The sequence below is a fragment of the Tiliqua scincoides genome, chromosome 2 (assembly GCF_035046505.1).
Source record: "Tiliqua scincoides isolate rTilSci1 chromosome 2, rTilSci1.hap2, whole genome shotgun sequence".
In the NCBI taxonomy this organism is placed as follows: Eukaryota; Metazoa; Chordata; class Lepidosauria; order Squamata; family Scincidae; genus Tiliqua; species Tiliqua scincoides.
In genome coordinates this window covers 182,761,875-182,781,257 of record NC_089822.1, presented here as the reverse complement: position 1 = coordinate 182,781,257, position 19,383 = coordinate 182,761,875, and the positions used below count along the sequence as shown (strand labels likewise).

Here is a 19,383-nt window from a genome sequence, read left to right as displayed (position 1 = left end):
AATGAATGAATGTTAATGATGTCATTCTTAAGTAGTTCTGAGAGCAAAAGGCAGTGTGCAGGATCCTCCACAGAAGTCTGCGCTGTGACAATCATACATTTTGAACCTTTTTCCTCAAAAGAGGTGGTGCAGATCTGAACACTCCGAGCTGCCCCAGGCTGCCTGGGAACGGGGTTAGTATCTGGCATAAGTGTTGGATCCTGGCTCTGCCCCACCTGCTGCCCATCCACTGCCCTCCCTCCCCACCCCTAAACGACTCCTCTCCGCCCCCTGCACACTCTCCCCAGACCGCCTTGCTGACCTAGCTTGGCTGACGCAGACAGACTTTTTGTGTAGGTCCAATGGGGTTTGGCACAGTGTCCAGAGGCCAGTGCACAGGCTCCTAAGTTGGTGCAAAAGTGCTTTACAGCACTTTCACAACAGTGATGTGCAGGTCAGGCACATGTGCTGGTCAGGATTGTGCCCAAAGTGTTACTAAGGGCTACAGTACAGCAAATTGTAAAACTTCTACACTGATCAACTTCAAGTGCCACCAAACTAGCCTGCAAGATCATTTCCCTTGACTGCTAGGTCAGGGCAGCTTGTTGGGACGCATATTTGCACTGGTCTCAGGTATTCACATTTCTATCTGCACCTGCAAGGAAGGGAAAGGTTTGTGTTAAGAGCTTCATGTCTGAGTGGGCAACACAAGGCAGATCCACAGCTAGAGTCACATCGACATCCAGCCTGCTTAGACAGTTTTTCCCCATGTGGATTCCCTTTGCTTGGTTTGGGGTTTCTTCATTGATGTAATACCAAGCTGTACCCTTTGCCGGCTAACAGATCATACATGGAAGTCATAAGAACATAAGAAGAGCCCCACTGGATCAGGCCAAAGGCCCATCTTCCTGTATCTCACAGTGGCCCATCAAATGCCTGAGGGAGCACACAACAACAAGAGACCTGCATCCTGGTGCCCTCCCTTGCATCTGGCCTTCTGACATAGCCCATTTCTAAAATCAGGAGGTCGCACATACACATCATGGCTTGTAACCCGTGATGGCTTTTTCCTCCAGAAACTTGTCTAATCCCCTTTTAAAGCCATCATGGAAGCAGTTGTTACATGATAAATATCTGTCCATAACTGAAATTTGAAATTTGGAAGGATAGCACCATCCCATGTTTCCATTAGAAATCAGGGTCTGTTGGGGAAGTGGGGGGGTTATGGCTATGGGCCGGGAATTGGAGCCCATAGGAACTGCACAATAAGCTCTGTACACCCAAGAAGGCCTGGGGTATATGCCTTGAGCAGCAGCACTCCCCTGCCACAGGCCACCCACTTTTTCAAATATGTTTTGTCATATGACCAGAGTATCAGCTGCTCAAAGACAACAAATAATCCCATTGCAGATGCCCAACTGTTTGGTGCTTCTAAATTGCTTATTAGATCCCAATTATGCTCTATCTCAGTGATTTTCAACTTTTTTTCATCTTGTGTTACATTGACAAGGCACTAAAATGGTCAAGGCACACCTTTTGATAACTGACATGGCTCATTGTGCTGCTAGTAGGGGGCTCATATCCCCCAATGGCTCTACTAATAAATGGCCCTCCCCCAAATTCCCACGGCACACCTGTGAACCATTCACAGCACACCAAAGTGTCACAACACACTGGTTGAAAATCACTGCTCTAGCTAGAATTAGGGTAAATTCTGAAACTGGGAACCATGCTGTAACTCAGGGCTGGTCCAAGCTGTCGGAAGCAACCACCTCAATTGGCCTCATTGATAGGTCAGCCCTGCTGTAACTATTTAAAAGCTTACTATATGTTGTCTGCACCTGTATGGAGAGTGATGTACTGTAGTTTCCAATCACAAATTAGGTTTAGCATTATTAATGCATCTGCAGGTATACTTTAGCTTCTACTAAACTCCATCTTACCATTTTTAAAAAATATATTACCAGGCAGCAGCCATGTAACCTGCAATGCCTTTATCAGTTTGTTTAAACAAGTTGGTGGTTCTATTTACATAAATAATTTTCATATGAGTATGTTCCTTCATACATAGTGCTGGTTGTCCTGAGATGGCAGTCACACAAAATGTTCCATAACAGAATTATGAGCAATCTGTAGACTTTAATATATCAACTAGTGGTTTTGAACTTTTTTTTTTTTTCCAGACAGTTAAATTAACTTGCATGTGATGTGTCTCCAAATGAGCAAAAGATATCCAAAGAATAAAGTGTTGGATTATGCTGGACAGGTTGGAAAATTCAGATCACCATACGGACAAGTCAAATGATATATAATAAGTAACTTACATCACTTCTAAACAAATGCAGTAACTTGAAGAACCACCAAAATTTACAATGGAAGTGAAAATGAGACACAGAAGTAATGTCTATAGAAGGCACTGATAGCAGCAATTTCCATACTCAGATTTTGGAATAGAGTGACTCACAATTCACAGCAAAGTAGAATAATCACAAAACCTTTCAGAAGATGGGTGGAAAATCAATCAGCATAGGGAGAAAAGCATTAGCAGTCTTATCTCAGGATTCCTTATGCACATGGGAGACCTACAGTTAGTACACAGAGAACATATGTACAAATCTTCTCTTCAAGTCAACAGCAGCCCAGTTGAAGTATATGGAGCTCTGTGTATATGTATTGGCAACCTTCAGTCTCGAAAGACTATGGTATCGCGCTCTGAAAGGTGGTTCTGGCACAGCGTCTAGTGTGGCTGAAAAGGCCAATCCAGGAGTGACAATCCCTTCCACACCGGGAGCAAGTGCAGTCTGTCCCTGGTCTGTCTCCCTGGCTATGGGCCTTCCTTCTTTGCCTCTTAGCCTCAGACTGTTGGCAAAGTGTCTCTTCAAACTGGGAAAGGCCATGCTGCACAGCCTGCCTCCAAGCGGGCCGCTCAGAGGCCAGGGTTTCCCACTTGTTGAGGTCCATCCCTAAGGCCTTCAGATCCCTCTTGCAGATGTCCTTGTATCGCAGCTGTGGTCTACCTGTAGGGCGCTTTCCTTGCACGAGTTCTCCATAGAGGAGATCCTTTGGGATCCGGCCATCATCCATTCTCACGACATGACCAAGCCAACGCAGGCGTCTCTGTTTCAGCAGTGAATACATGCTAGGGATTCCAGCACGTTCCAGGACTGTGTTGTTTGGAACTTTGTCCTGCCAGGTGATGCCGAGGATGTGTATATGGAAACAGAAACATGGCCAGCATATCAAGAGTCTGAAATGTGTACATCAGAAATGTGTCATAGTGAAGTTAGTATACAAACAAATGGCTTAACTGGAAGATTGTCTGAGGGCCAATGGACACACAGTACTCAGTAGTGTGTACAATGGCCTTGCCTTCTTTTGCAAAAAGCAAACCTGGAGACTGCAAATTAAAGTAGAAGACCAGAATGAGTATGTCTTTTTCACTTTTGCTGTTTTTTGGTCCAAGGTTACCCATTCAGCTGCATTTTGCCCCACAGGTCTTTCCAGGTCAACTACCCATGTTTTATTTAACAAAAAGAAAGGGTTGTGCAAACTGCTTTTGCCACTTGATATTTATATTCCAGAGAACCAATAAAATCATTGGAGGACAGACTGGGCCTGCAAGGGGGGCGGGCACAGCAGCAGAAGCTGCTGCAGAATCCTGTCCCTCCTCCAGAGCTGTGGAGCCCGACACAGGTCTCCTTGGATTTGCACCAGCTAAAAAGCTTGCGCAGATCTAAATAGAGCCATCGCAGCTACTGGAACGCTACACAAGATAAGGGAACCAGTGCACCCCTATTTTTAAAAAGGGAAAGAGGGGGTCCCGGGAAACTATAGGCCGGTCAGCCTAACATCCATACCGGGTAAGATGGTGGAATGCCTCATCAAAGATAGGATCTCAAAACACATAGACGAACAGGCCTTGCTGAGGGAGAGTCAGCATGGCTTCTGTAAGGGTAAGTCTTGCCTCACAAACCTTATAGAATTCTTTGAAAAGGTCAACAGGCATGTGGATGCGGGAGAACCCGTGGACATTATATATCTGGACTTTCAGAAGGCGTTTGACACGGTCCCTCACCAAAGGCTACTGAAAAGCTCCACAGTCAGGGAATTAGAGGACAGGTCCTCTCCTGGATTGAGAACTGATTGGAGGCCAGGAAGCAGAAAGTGGGTGTCAATGGGCAATTTTCACAAAGGAGAGAGGTGAAAAGCGGTGTGCCCCAAGGATCTGTCCTGGGACTGGTACTTTTCAACCTCTTCATAAATGACCTGGAGACAGGGTTGAGCAGTGGAGTGGCTAAGTTTGCAGACGACACCAAACTTTTCCGAGAAGACCAGAAGTGATTGTGAGGAGCTCCAGAAGGATCTCTCCAGACTGGCAGAATGGGCAGCAAAATGGCAGATGCGCTTCAATGTCAGTAAGTGTAAAGTCATGCACATTGGGGCAAAAAATCAAAACTTTAGATATAGGCTGATGGGTTCTGAGCTGTCTGTGACAGATCAGGAGAGACATCTTGGGGTGGTGGTGGACAGGTCGATGAAAGTGTCAACCCAATGTGCAGCGGCAGTGAAGAAGGCCAATTCTATGCTTGGGATCATTAGGAAGGGTATTGAGAACAAAACGGCTAATATTATAATGCCGTTGTACAAATCTATGGTAAGGCCACACCTGGAGTATTGTGTCCAGTTCTGGTCGCCGCATCTCCAAAAAGACATAGTGGAAATGGAAAAGGTGCAAAAGAGAGCGACTAAGATGATTACGGGGCTGGGGCACCTTCCTTATGAGGAAAGGCTGAGGTATTTGGGCCTCTTCAGCCTAGAAAAGAGACGCCTGAGGGGGGACATGATTGAGACATACAAAATTATGCAGTCGATGGACAGAGTGGATAGGGAGATGCTCTTTACACTCTCACATAATACCAGAACCAGGGGACTTCTGCTAAAACTGAGTGTTGGACGGGTTAGGACAGACAAAAGAAAATATTTCTTTACTCAGCGTGTGGTCAGTCTGTGGAACTCCTTGCCACAGGATGTGGTGCTGGCGTCTAGCCTAGACGCCTTTAAAAGGGGATTGGACAAGTTTCTGGAGGAAAAATCCATTACGGGGTACAAGCCATGTTGTGTATGTGCAACCTCCTGATTTTAGAAATGGGTTAAGTCAGAATGCCAGATGCAAGGGAGGGCACCAGGATGAGTTCTCTTGTTATCTGGTGTGCTCCCTGGGGCATTTGGTGGGCCGCTGTGAGATACAGGAAGCTGGACTAGATGGGCCTATGGCCTGATCCAGTGGGGCTGTTCTTATGTTCTTATGTTATGTTCTCTGGCAGCTTCCCTGGCCCCACAGGACACAGCCATTCTGGCACTGCTGTAGTGCGAGACAGCAGGAAAGGATAGGATTGGGCCCTTAGAAATATCCCTAGCATGAATATGTGTAAAACACCAACACAGATGAAAGTGTGATGAAAACTGAACTAACTGACCACAATTCATCTAATCTCAGCACAGGTGAAATGATTAGTGGTGGGGTTGCTACCCAAATTGCAACTGCTATGACTGAACTCTTCCCCCTAGTTTTTAAAAAATGTCAACATTGGTATTCTAAAGATGTATGTTTATATAAGAGCCAAAATTCAAATATTCCAAGTGTCATATTTCTTTTTCAAGAAGTACACTTAATGCTCCTAACTGCAAAAAAATGCTATTAATGCATCACAGCTAGTCACCATGCTAACTGCTGACGTCATAACTAATTATTTTTTAAAAATTCCAAGCAGAACGATTAGCTAATTCACAAAAATATAACATTTTAGTATTGGAACCCAATGTGCTCTGGGACAAATTTAAGCTTTTGTATTTATTAGAACAGTTTGGAATATAATTAGCTCTCATTTGAAAAATTAATCGTTTTAATTTAGTTACACAAGCAGGACATTGTGATCTATGAATAGGTAATGTTCTTTATTAAGAACTTTGTACAATGGGGCAGATGTACCAGAATACAACCAAAATCAGAATAGGACATTGTTTAAGAATGTTTTTTTGAAAAGTATTTCTAGCTCAAAATTTACTTTTTGCTATGGCGTCTTGCCTCTCATTTGTAATAAAATGACTATATGTTATAAAATTGTTATGAAAAATATAACTTGCTTCTTTTTGTATTGCTGCTTTGGATTGTCTATATATTTTTACTATGTCTGTTATTTTTCTTGTAATCCATCCTAGGTCAATTCAGCAAGAAATCAATATAAATCAATTTATGTTGTAAAATACAACATTTTACAGCTAGATATAAATGTTGTAAAATATTTTAAAATATACTTTTCAAATTAATGTTTTTAGAATGGCTTATTGCTAAATATCCCTGTGCACTACAGAGCCTTCATGTGGAATAGTCTGAATATTCATGAAAGACATTAAGATTTATGAGACATCAATGGATATATATTATGCCATATTTATGTATGTCATACATACTGTACTTAAGTCTCATTAAAATTCTGTACCAATTTGTGTATTTACTCCCTAGAGATCAAGATCAAGAAGACTGCATAACTAGCTTCCAATCATTCTTCACCCTGATCAGAATGTTACCTCACCTATAATGAAGGGGGGGGGGGGAAGACTTCTAAAGCCCAGTGTAATTTGAAGCTGGGTGGGGAGGGGGTAATTCTGGTTACATGCTTACAGGGATTTTTTAAAAACCACAACTACATGATTAAGATATCAAGTCCTGTTTCTAAACTTTTAAGATGTCTAACATGAGAATTCTAAGAATATTTATTGGGAATTGACATCACTTGGACAGCACATCCAATTCAACACATTCAGTGGAAGTCCTGAACTTTAAGCTTTCCTCAAGAAAAATAACCATATAAGGCCACTATACTCAGGTGACTTAGGGTGCTAAATTACACTACCTCCAGTTGGCCCTAGCTGAAATATCAAGCTGCGCAATGATCACAGGTGAGCCACCTGTTAAAAGGGATACATGGTCAAAGTTGGGGTTTCAGTAATACTTTCACAAAAATTAGATTTAGGGATACATGGTCAAAAGTTGGAATCAGCTTTCAGTAATACTTTCAAAAAAATTAGATTTAATATATATAAGCTGTCTTGGACATCATTCAAGAGAAAGGCAGAACATAGATACTGTTATTTTTATTAAAGACAGCTTACAGATAAAAAATGTTTAGGAGTGGGGGGGAGAAACTATAGATTGCCCCCACTCCCTATGCAGTCCTTAAAATTCAGTGAGCAATGTTAAATACTGATTAAATAAAATAAGAATGCAAGGAATTCCTGGGAGCCACAGCCTCACATTTTAAATCACAAATCTCAGAATAGTGCAATCTCTTGAACTCATATATATCCTACGGTCAGTATTCCTGGTAAGCTGCACAGCCACACAGCTTGAAGCTGAGCTTTACACAGCTTGGCAACCTACAAGCCAGTGATGCATGTCATCACCAAACACCAGAAGATGTCACTGCTGTGCCATACAGCTGCCAAAGGGGTCTGGTGTGACAGTGTGGACTCCATAGGGAGCCAGGATGGTACAGTGGTTCAGGAGTTGGACTTAGACCTGTAAAATTCTGGTTCAAATCCCTGCTCAGCCATGAAGCTTCCAGGGTGACCTTGGGTCAGTAACTATCTCTTAGACTCACCTACCTCACAGGGTTGTTGTGAAGACAAAAAGAGGAAGGGCAGTATAAACATTTGGAAAAAATATACACTGTATAGCCAACAGTATAACCCTCTACATGTTGACTCAGAAGTCCCATTTTGCTCAATGGCAGTTATACCAAGGTAAGTTGGTTTAGGACTGCAGTGCTAGCCAGGTTCACTATTCAACCTGGGAAGAATGAGGTGAGAGTAGACATGAGCGTGAGCCTTCCTTTCTTCTTACACCAGGTAGGAAAAAATATTCACGTAAATATTGTCCTATCCTTCTATGCTAAAATGGTATTGCTAGAAGACCAATATGCATTTTATAGCAGAACTGTAACATCAAACAATTTGGTTTGAAAAGACTGAAGATTTGATTGTGCATGGTCATCTGAATTTCTTGCAAGACATTTATTAAGTTTAGCCAACAACTGCAGGCTACATGAAAATGGATCACGTGGAGAAATGTGCAGTGGTACAAGGGGGAGAAAAACAGACATACAATTATTTGTTGACAAGAGAGTTTATAGTCAAGTTACATTGGTTCTTCTATAAAGCTCAATGGGGTACTCAGAATTTAAACCAGTGTGACAAAGGAACATCTTTAGAAACAGATCGCACCCATTTCAAATATGATTTAAAAATAATTACTCCTTTCTCAATGACATGCAAGTTTTCATGTGGATCACAACTTGTAGTCAAATATTCATTTGTCATGTGGGGCATAACATTGTTAGGATTGCAACATTTAGCATTTCTTGATAGTTATGATGCAGCTTACAACTATGAAGTTGCTAAATTGGCAAATGTAATTGAATTTAAGCACTCCATGATTTATTGTAATATTTGTTCCAATGGGCACAAATCCCACTTCATTTAAAGAAATGAGTATCTTGGCTATTTAAGCTTGGCCAAGATTGCAAAGGAAGAGTTGTTAAACATCCAATTAAAACATCTTCAAAAAGCATTCTGGGGAGCTTTAATCCATGAATTTTTTACTAGACAGCAATACTGACATTTGTCAAAGCTGTTTCTGAAACAGGCTGACTTGTTGAACTACTGAACGGTTAACTTGATATTTAGCATCAAAACAAGCATCTTCTCAGATTGATACAAGCTGATAGAACTATTAACAAAATACATACAAATGGAAATATTTAAACACACTATCTTTTGAGCCTGGAAAGCCTTTGGAACCCTTACTGTAAACAGAGTTGTTTACTCTAGGTAGATGCTGTAAACTTTTGAAAAGTTGTCTGTTAGGGTTTGCTTTAACATGGAATTTTACTGAGATAAAAGTTTTCTAGTTTGTTAACTTATAGGGGAAATAAAGCAAGAGGAATGTATATCGTTTGTTTAGGATTGTTGTGTGCTGGTGTGAGAAAGCAGTTGCAAAGTTAACAATTCAGTTCCTCTTATCCATAAAAACTGATGAACTACAAAATGTTGAAAATAGGAACATTGTGCCAGAGGCTATAGAGAGGGAAAGAAACTTTACATTTTAAATAGCATAAGAATGAACCTGTATTAAAGCTTCTAAACATCACAGGTCAATACAGAACCGTATTCAAGAGTCCAAGAAAAAGAAACATGTTTGTTTCTGCTGTTCCAGGAGACAATTCAAGCATTAACCTTGCATGACAGTGACCCAACAGTACTTCCTGGTCTCAAATGAAGGCTTTTAGTTTGGCCCTTTAAAGTCCAATAGTGAAGAGAGTCCGTTCAAAACACAGAGATGAGGGCAAAGACCCCATATAATAAAGCACAGGGATATGCTACTAGAAGTTGTTGTCCCTCCATTGCTAGGGCTGAGATGAAGAGTTTGGAGGCTGAAAAGCTACACCATCCAATAATTCCAGCAGCAAGAATTATCCCCATCATACCCCTGAAAAACAAAATTAGAACACTGAGTAGCAGCTTCACATAACTGTGTATCTTAACAAAGTCTTGTCTATTCTTTCTAAGAGATCATAATGAAAAAGAGTTATGAATTGCTACGGCCTGTGATACCCATTTAGGAAGGCAGGAAAAAAAGATACAATAGCCAGCAACATACCCAGTTGTCTTTAACTAATCCAGTACAAAGCAATAGGTGCCCTAGACACTGAAGGCATTAACTATAAGCATTTGTGGAAATCTTGTATAGTAAATTAAATGGCATCTATAGGGAATGGGGGTTGCCGATTAACCAGAAATGCCAGATAAAGCTTTTACTTGACCAGCTAACCAAGACTCTGCCAGACCCTTCCCTCGCTTCCCAGATAGGGCTTGCTACTATATTGCTGCTCAGCCCTCCTTTCTTCCTCACAAGGGTCTTCTAGGAATTGAAACATTCTACTTCCTAAGCAGGGCTCCCATGAGTAAGGAATGAGTGTAGAAAGACACCAGCGGCAAGCCAGGAATAGGGAGAGAGAAGGCTGACAGAAGCTTTGCTAACCAGCAATGTTGCCTGCTACTACAGGCCAGCAGAAGTGCCTGTTAACAAAATGCCAATTAAGCAAGACTTCTGCTCTAACTTTAAATACTGCAGTGCTTCATTTTGCTGTGTTTCTGTATGTTAATGAAGATAATGAAAGCCATCAGGACTATGGTATTGCTGAGATTAGACCATACCTATGAAAGGTCATTTTTTCTTCCTACAAGGGAAGGACAGGTTAAAGCAAGGAATAACTGTTTGAGGCTTCAGGTCGGAAATGATTTTTTTCCCCCCCTCTCTTGGGATGCAAACCGTTGCGTCGCTGAGAAAGATATTCATTATGCATCATGTATTTCTGGAGTAAATAAAAAACTGAAGATGTGAAGTGTTACCAATTTAAAAATAGCGCAAAACCTTTTTTGACAAATATACAACAATCCAATCTTTACCATCACAAAACAGAAGGTCTGACAATTTTGACAATTTCAATAAAGATACTCTATAAACTCAAAGAAAGTCCGGAAACAGCCACTTAAAAGTCTATAATATTAGATGCTTAGATCTGTGAATAAAAACCATTTAAATCTACACCTGCTGTTCCTGAACTGGGCGGTACAGTGCCCGAGGGCACCACAGCAAGCTCACAGGAGTGCTGTGGGATCTTTTAAATTTTCAAGGGGAACAAGTATTTTCAAGGTATTTCTTTTGGCCTTGGGAAGCCATGAAAAAAAATTACACAAATGTGTAGATCAGAGTTCCCAATCTTTCCTGGTTCATGACACCCCACGTGTATCTAGCCATAACAGGAATTTATGGCCTAAAACCATACTTTAGTTTAAGGTGAAATGGAATGTCACTCCACCAACAACTTTTGATAGTCATACTTACTGTAGGGAAAATACAACAGCAAAGCTGGAAAGGATGATCATAGGAAGGAGACAGTATCCTAGAACACTAGCAACGCAGCCAAACGAGACACCCGTCATACTCATTAAGTTTAGGAGACAGAACATGCCTAAGCACCCAATTGTACTAATTCCATACACATAGCCAAATTGAATCTTGCCAGCCTAGGAGAGAGAGAGAGAGAAAAAAAAAATAGAATTTAACATACATGCTTTGTAGGAAATTTTGTTTTCTAGGAAATTTTGCCTCTCACACAAACTCCAAAAGAGAAAGGTGACAAGGCTACATTAACAGGCAGCATATCCAAGAACAAGGTTTAGAATTTTTTATTACCTTGTTTTCTTAAAATAAATGTTTATATGGTAATTTTACACAGTTTGTTGCAAAGGAAGAGGAAAATGGAAAGAGGCAAAAAGAGGGCAGTTCAATAATTGGAATTTTGGGTTTGTATTCTTGCAGAAATCCAAATCTTATACAATGGTTCTCAAACTGTGGGTCGGGGACCAAATTTTGGTGGTTTGTGAAACTGATAGGGAGGATTAGGCTATGTGCATCAAGGGCTGAACAAGCTGCTACTGGGGGGGGGGGGAGATGAACCACTGCTGCCCAATCACCTTTAGAGCTACAATCCTTAGTATTTATAAATCAGGCAGCAGCTTCTAGGGCCTCTAAAAAGTTTGAGAACCACTGCTATAATATATACATGCTATGGTTCTTGAAGAGAGACATTTAAACATAAAGAGGGAAACAGTGGATCAAAGCAAGGTCTGCTTTATACAAACCTTTCCAAACAGAAGTTGATGTCTCTCATGCCACTAGGAAGTTTTTAATAAGAGTACTGTTTGAGAGTCAATAAAAAGGCATACAGGGTGTGCAGAAATCTGCACAGGCATGCCACGAGGTTCTCTAGATCAGTGCAAACGTTTTTAAAGAGAAGTTTTCAAGAGAAGAAAAACCCTTCCAAGAGGAACTAAATGTATGTATTTGAGTGATTTGTACGCTGTCTTTCAGGCCAAGACTTCTGAAAATGGTTTATATAAAAATAGAAACAGAAAATAGGAGTTGTTGCTGATGCTGACAGTTCAGACAACTGCAGGAGGTTTGATCTAACCTTCACCCTGAAAATGGCCGGTTGGCAGCAGACAAGGTGGGGCTTCTCCCCCACTAGGACATATATGGAATAATGGCCCCTGGCAGCTGTTTTTTATTCTTCTCAGTAAGTCAGAGAGGCAGAAAGGACTGGGGAAACAAAATGGTGATAGCCCTAACCTCTGCCCAAAGTTCCTGCTGCTGTTGATTCTGAAAACTGCAGCAAGCCTGATGTAAGTGCTCAATGGTCTGGATCCAAAAAAACCTGTGCAACAAGTTCTATGCACCCAATAGGGCTCAGAATGCCTGTTTTTCAAAGAGCAGCTGCCCTATGCCACATGGGGACATTCTCCACTGAACGCTGGATGAGGACACTTCAAAGCTAATGGGGACCTTTCAGAGTATTTCTCACACATACACCCCCCCGTGTTACCTCAATAAAGCATGTACAGGTGCTCGTGGCACTGAGATATAGCCTGCAAACTTTGATACGCAGATACCTTGGCATAAAGTTTAAATGTTGCTACCCATTATGTATGATTGAAACACACCAATTTCTATAAAAGCATGTGTATACAATGAACCCAGATAATTGTTGTCAATATTGTTTTGCAACCTTAACAGCCTCATTATGAATTTATTTATATTTTTAAAAGCCACACCTGTCAGAAAATTCTGAGTTTGCAGCTATTCATTTTTCTCTTACATCTTCTGAACTGATGTAGGGGACACACTCACCACAGTTATCTTACCAGCAATAATGTGGCACCAAATGCTAAACAAAACACCATGGGTCCTGCCAAATCCGTTTCATTCATGATGCTTCCATCAGCTGCTTTTAATGGGTGTAGTACTGTGAGAGTCTTCTGCCAGATGTGGTCAAAATTGATCCCTAATTCTTCAGATAAAAATACAGTATTTTACTGATTTGTCAGTAGTGAGATATCATCATTGTACATGGTCATTGGACTGCTTTACCAATCAAAAGGCTGCTAGCAGAACAAAATATCAAACAGAAACCAAGTTTAGCAATATCTTCAATAGCTAAAAATAACGCTCAGTGCAACAGAGCTATGGGAGACACTGATGATGAGGAGAAACGAAACCGGTGCTGACTGGTTCCACATGCCTCACAGCACACTGGTTTCAGTGGCTACAATAGCTGTCAATCACACCCAGCATAAACAGCACTGTAGCAAAACAGAGCTACAGGAATGGGTGTTATGGGAAATATTACCATAATTTTTTAAATTGCACTTTAAGCTTTTCTACTTTAAAAACACAAAACAAAAAACCGCTCTATTTCTATGCTTACTTTCTTTCCATTTAATTTCATTAACAAATTGGAAGAAGTTAGTTAAGAAAATACACTGAAACTTAAAAAAGTCAACTTAGAAAAATTAACAAAAACTCAAAAGTACCTTTCCTTCCTATGTAATGCCTGAGAGCCCAATCCTCAACTGAAGATGCGCTGGCACAACAGTCCCTGTGCCCGTGGAGTGGGTCGCAAATATGCCATAAGGCATGTTGTAACACCCAGAGAGTACGCAGCACCAGTTGAGAGGCCTGTGCTGCCCTGCTGATGCTGCATTTAGCTCACTGGTGGAGAGAAGGTTTTTTGCTGGGCAGTGAAGGGAGGGGGCATTCTGGGGCAGAGTCAGGGCAGAATAGGGATGAATCTGGCCTTGGGGTGAGGTGGGATCAGTGGAGCAGGTCTCCATATATCCTAAACCCCCTCCCAGGCCAGCTAGCATTACACCGGGCTGCTTGGACTTCCACCAGCTAAACAGCTGGTGGAAATATGAGTAGCCCCATAGGGCAGGCTGGGGCATTATTTGAGGAATTTTTCCCACTTACCCTGAGGAGACCTCCAGCCACCTCCAAAGCTGTGCTGGAGGCAGTGGAGGCCATGCAGGCCTGCTGCACCATGTAGTTTAGGACTGGGTCGGGAGAGCACACATACAAGATAACAGTCACTATTGCAGGTTTCTCCATATATATTAAATATGAAGGATTGCATCAAATACATCAAACCTTCTAGTAAGGGTGGCTCATCTTCAAAGTTGCTTCCATAGAACGATTGTGGTGAAGATGGGGTGTATGTTGACGTTGGCTGAAAAATCTGACCAGTGTAAGGCTGTTGTTGATGCATCATCTCTGGAGGGACGTAGCCACCTCTCTGAGAATACTCATAGCCATCATATTGTCTGCAGAAAACAAATTATACTGCTAATCAGTAATAGCACTTGTGAACACACTATAGTTGCTTACAAGACTCAGGCTACAATCTCGTGCATACCTAGGAGTGAGTCCCAATGAAATCAATGGGATGTACTTCCAAGTAAACATGCAGCCTGATAAGTCTCTTTGTTCCTAGACACTGTGATGCTTTCTATCCCTCAAATGTATCTACTCACTTTTAGAGGTATTTCCATATTAGTGCTCAGTACTTGACTGGAGAAGCAAACACTGGAGAAGAATGTATAACTATATTTCTACTAACAAAGAAAGCAGGAGTCTTCCTAACGTTTATCTGAAATGCAGTGGTTTGTAACGCTTCAAAAATATTTAACAAAATTAGTTCTATTACAACTGTTGGGAGAGAAGGAAGGGAATCATTACTGCTTTGGTGTAGTCCAGTGTCCAAAATAACTGACCAATGTTTTCATTAACATTTAAATGATCAGCCAAGGCTAATACAACACTATACATTACCAAAGTTGTTTTCAAGATCTTTAATGTATTTCAAGTCCAAGTCATATCAGTCCCGATTAAATAGCTGAATCATGTAAACTTAAACAACCCCTTCAACATCTGTGACATTTATAATGACTGAGTATCCATTGTGACATACACTAGTACAACTGGTCTTGTAGAAGGGAAGTTGTCACTATTAGTACTCATTTTCAATTTGTAAGCAAGCCTCCATACAGGCAACTTTTACTTAAAATGTAAAGAGAAATGTTATGGTCTAGAAGAATTTAAGTACCACATTCTCAGTAGGTTATTAAAAATATTCAAAGCAATGCATTTTTAAGTACTTATCTTTCAAAACTTTTCTATGAACTTTAAACCAGTGATGGTCACCCTTTCAGCAAGTGTACCACAGGCTATTGTGCACAATGGCAATATGTAGACAGGGCTCCCTCCATATGTACTACTACAAAATAAATCACTAAGTAAAAAAGGTATTTTTCTTTCAATGTACAAATAATCAGTTCTTTAACCTTAAAGCACATGTATTTGATTTTAAGAAATTAAGAACATTTGTGTGTTTAAGCCAAAAACAGATTGCAATATGATTCTGATTACTAGAACAGCAAAAGAAACCCAAGGTACCTATTGTATGTTCCTCCTCCATAATCCGGTGACTGTGCTTGATCATCAATGCTGTAACTTGTCTGATAGAATTCTGTATTGAAGTGGTCAAATCCAGACATGTCAGCCTCTCTGTAAAATAAATTTTATTTCAACGTATTCCAATACTGACCAAAGTTCTTGTAATTTTATCCAGGCCTAGAGGCAGAGTGATTGCACAGCTTCAGATGATAAACTAGCCCCTTCAAGCATTATACAAAATGCTTTCACCAAAAAGCATTTTTTTAAATAACTGCAGAGATAAAAAGATAACCTTAAACAAGATTTTACCATAAAGGCTGAGGTATTCAACCTGTGCGTCCTGCCTCCCTAGGGAGGCTAGCAGGCCAGCTGTTAAGTAGAATAGGGCTACTTACTGAGTTACTGCCAGCAAGTAGAAAGACATTTAACTGCTAGAATGGAGAACAATGATAGCAGCATGAAACCATTAACATTATTGCAAAGAATGCTTGAGATATATTAGGACAAGGCTTTCTTAACACCCACCATTTGTCCTAAAACTAGCTGTTTTAATGATACTTGCAGCATTGTAACAATTTCTGCAATTCTGACATCTAAAAGGGCCATAGCCCTGTGGTTTTGTTTGATTGTAGAATGTATAACTATGTTATACATAATGTTTAATTGTGATTGCCTTTGAGAAAGAACTAACAAAATTGAAGAAAAAATAAAATGCAAGTGTATCTAATCCCATAATGAAAAACAGCATATTAATTAAATAATTACTATGACTACTACTAGCTTATGGGCAAGAGATCCCAGACAAAACTATCATGTTTCAGGGTTGAGAAGGTCCCACATGAAACCCAACTGAGCTGCTGTCTGTCAGGATAGCCTAAAAGTTTTATTCAGTTTTACAAGGCAGCTCCATATGTTTAATACATGAAGTGCATCAAAAAGTCAGATTATTTCATTTATAATTCAGTGGTAAGGCACAAGTTTTCCATGCAGAAGGCCCCACGTTCAATCCCTAGCATCTCCACAGAGGTCTTTCATCACGATTTTCCCTGAAACCCTGGAAGGAGATTCTATGAAGCAGGCAGACAATACTGAGCTTGACTGACCAATGGCTCCACCATTCTATCCACTTCTAAAGCACTTTTCTATCCACTGCAGTGAGAATAATGATGTTTCAGAGCATCTAGTTCTTAAGAAGAGATTGCAAAGAAATGTGCACTGCAGACTTAATTTCAATACAACAGATATCCAGTTTTCTCTTTTCCTTTTTTAGTCATAACCTCTAACACAGTGGTCTACAACCTTTTTCATGCCACCATCCAAACAAATACATAAATAAATAAAATATGAGTCTGGGGACCCACCTCTGATCCTGCTCCCCCTCCTGGAACCTGTTCTGCCCACACCTGCCTCTGTCTTCCAGGTAGGCTGGGGCAGAAAGAGGGAAAAGGTGGTCACGGTGGCAGGCTTTGAAAGGTTGCTGTGACACCACAAATAACCCATTGGGGTTCCAACCCACAGGTTGAAGAACACTGCTCTAACTGTACTTAAAAGGTCCCCACACTATATGGAGAAAGCATAGTTTCCAACAGCAGGTACCCAAACCTTATTTGGGTTCAAAGAATCTGTGCTCTTTTCTGTTTGAATATGGTGCTGAGGCAGCCAAACTCCCTGGCAAAACCAAAAGGAAAAAAGAACATGAACAGCCCCACTGGATCAGGCCATAGGCCCACCTAGTCCAGCTTCCTGTATTTCACAGCGGCCCACCAAATGTCCCAGGGAGCACACCAGACAACAAGAGGCTTGCATCCTGGTGCCCTCCCTTGCATTTGAAAAAGGCTTGGGGGGGGGGAAGCACACACTTGAGAAGCCATCTAAAAGCCACAACCTGGTTAAGAACATAAGAAGAGAGCCATGCTGGACCAGGCCAAAGACCCATCTAGTCCATCACCCTGTACCTCCCAGAGATCCATCAAATGCCTCAGGGAGCACACAAGACAACAGGAGACCTGCATCCTGGTGCCCTCCCTTGCATCTGGCATTCTGAGGCAGCCTGCTTCTGAAATCAGGAGGTTGCACATGCCTATCACAGCTTGCAAGCTGTGATGGGACTTTTCCTCCAGAATTTTGTCCAACCCCCTCTTAAAGGGATCTGGGCAATATGCCATCACTACTTCCTGTGGCAGGGAGTTCCACAGACCAACCACACATTGGGTAAAGAAATATTTTCTTGTCTATCCTGACTCCCCCAACACTCAAATTTAGTGGTCATCCCCTAGTTCTGGTGCTGTCTGAGAGGGAAAAGGGCACCCCCCATCCATCCCCTGCATGATTTTGTATGCCTTAATTAAGCCCCCCCTCTGCTCAGGGGCCTTTTTTCTAGACTGAAGAGCCCCAAACGCTGCAGTTCTTTCCTCATCCTGTGGCAGGGAGTTCCACAGATAAACCAAGGAAGAATTACACGCTGGGTTCTTGAGAACCCAGCAAATCGGTCCTGTTTCTTGTGAAGAGCCCTGAAAGGCGAGCGAGGGCTGTGAGGCGAGGGAAGGTGGGGGGAAGGAGGCCCAGCCAGCCAGCCAGCCCCACCAGGCCCCAGTTGCCAAGAGAGGGGCCAGGGATGGTCACCAACCGCACCTCCACCCCAGTTCACCCGTGGAGGCTCCCAGCGGCTCCCACCCTCAGAGACCCTCCTCCCCTCTCTACCCGCTTACTTGGACGCTACGTGTCAGCTACCTTAAGAAGCACAACCACTTCCGGATCAACAAGGCACCGCGGCGCATGCGCAGTACAAAAGGGTGTTTCCTGAGGCCGGCCGCTCTATCCCAGTCGTCTCTATGTTCCCAGTTTGCTTAAAAAAAACAAAGAGCACATCCCGCTGCGGAGAAGCCGAGTATGCGCAGTAACCCACTCCGACTCGGGATGGTGTGAGCATGCGCAGTGGGAACGACGTCTAGCCCGGAACTGAGCCGTTTGTGCATGCGCGGAAGCGAATGGGACTTTTTCTCAGCGAAGGCTGGCATGGAACGTTGTGTTTGCTTCTGACTCTCCTACCGCGTTCCATGCCCAGCAGTGTTCTCTCCTGCTGAGTTCTGATGGTAGTGACAGCCCAATCCTTTGCATGTCTACTCAGAAGTAAGTCCCATTAGAGTCAATGGGGCTTACTCCCAGGAAAGTGTGGATAGGATTGGACTGTGAGTGTTGTTGCCCTGGGGGTAATCACAGTGGTTATTCCTCTGCTTGCATTTAATGGAGTCAGGCTGCAGTCCTAACCACACTTTCCTGAGAGTAAGCCCCATTGAACAAAATAGGACTTACTTCCGAGTAGACCTGGTTTGGCTTGTGCCCTCAGTTCGTAAAGTCTTAGTATAAATCTCGACTGAGGGCACAACCCTAAGCAGGTCTACTCAGAAGTAAGTCGTATTGTATTCAATGGAACTTACTCCCAGGAAAGTGAGGTTAGGATTGCAGCCTAAGACTTTATTTTTATTTTTGCATAAAGAGGGACTCCTGAGGCATTTAGAGACTGGAAAAAGAGACTGGGGGATGCTCAGTTGAGGCATGCACTTTTCTATCTGGTTATCTGCTCTGCAGCCATTGACTGGGCGCTGTGCACTCACACTGCTTCTTGTCTCACAACAGTTTAGTGCAGTAGTTCCCAAACTTTTCATGCCCCAGAGCAGTGGTTCCCAACATTTTTTTGCTTGTGTGCCCCTTGGCAATCTATTCCCATAAATTGTACCCCTTATATTAGCCCCCCTAGGCATTGTAATGCCAGCCCCACAAGGCATTCTGATAAGACCTGCATTTTTCTGCCATTATTCAGTTTTTTCTCAAGTGCCCCTAAAGGTCCTGGCATGTACCCCTGGGGGTACACATACCCCCAGTTGGGCATTTCTGCCCTATAGCAGCGATTTTCAACCAGTGTGCCAAGGCACATTGGTGTGCTGTGAATGGTCCACAGGTTTGTCCATTTTGCACATTTTCTCTTCTGTCAA

At 42.1% G+C, this 19,383-nt stretch overlaps 1 protein-coding gene across 3 annotated transcripts; it reads right to left on the bottom strand.

The window, feature by feature from the left end:
* Positions 1 to 8,583: 8,583 nt before the first annotated feature.
* YIPF5 (Yip1 domain family member 5) lies at positions 8,584 to 18,160 on the bottom strand. 3 transcript variants are annotated; one of them, XM_066615907.1, is made up of 7 exons: positions 18,100 to 18,125; positions 16,753 to 16,816; positions 15,392 to 15,502; positions 14,087 to 14,259; positions 12,805 to 12,950; positions 10,946 to 11,127; positions 8,584 to 9,526 (listed from the first exon to the last, which is right to left on the bottom strand). In XM_066615907.1, the coding sequence occupies exons 3-7, from the start codon at positions 15,490 to 15,492 to the stop codon at positions 9,364 to 9,366; spliced, it is 765 nt and encodes a 254-aa protein (XP_066472004.1). In that variant the 5' UTR covers positions 15,493 to 15,502; positions 16,753 to 16,816; positions 18,100 to 18,125; the 3' UTR covers positions 8,584 to 9,363. The 3 variants fall into 3 exon arrangements, with proteins under 3 accessions (XP_066472004.1, XP_066472006.1, XP_066472005.1); XM_066615909.1 differs by lacking the exon at positions 16,753 to 16,816 and having other exon boundaries at positions 18,122 to 18,160; XM_066615908.1 differs by lacking the exon at positions 16,753 to 16,816 and having other exon boundaries at positions 18,100 to 18,143.
* Between the last annotated feature and the right edge of the window lie 1,223 nt (positions 18,161 to 19,383).

Excerpts from the sequence above, each read along its gene's own strand:
- YIPF5 (XM_066615909.1), bottom strand. The coding sequence starts at position 15,492 with ATGTCTGGATTTGACCACTTCAATACAGAATTCTATCAGACAAGTTAC. Across the intron at positions 11,128-12,804 it reads TTGGTGCCACATTATTGCTG|GCTGGCAAGATTCAATTTGG; the intron begins GTAAGATAACTG and ends TCTCTCTCCTAG. Across the intron at positions 9,527-10,945 it reads GCTGTTGTATTTTCCCTACA|GGGTATGATGGGGATAATTC; the intron begins GTAAGTATGACT and ends TTTGTTTTTCAG.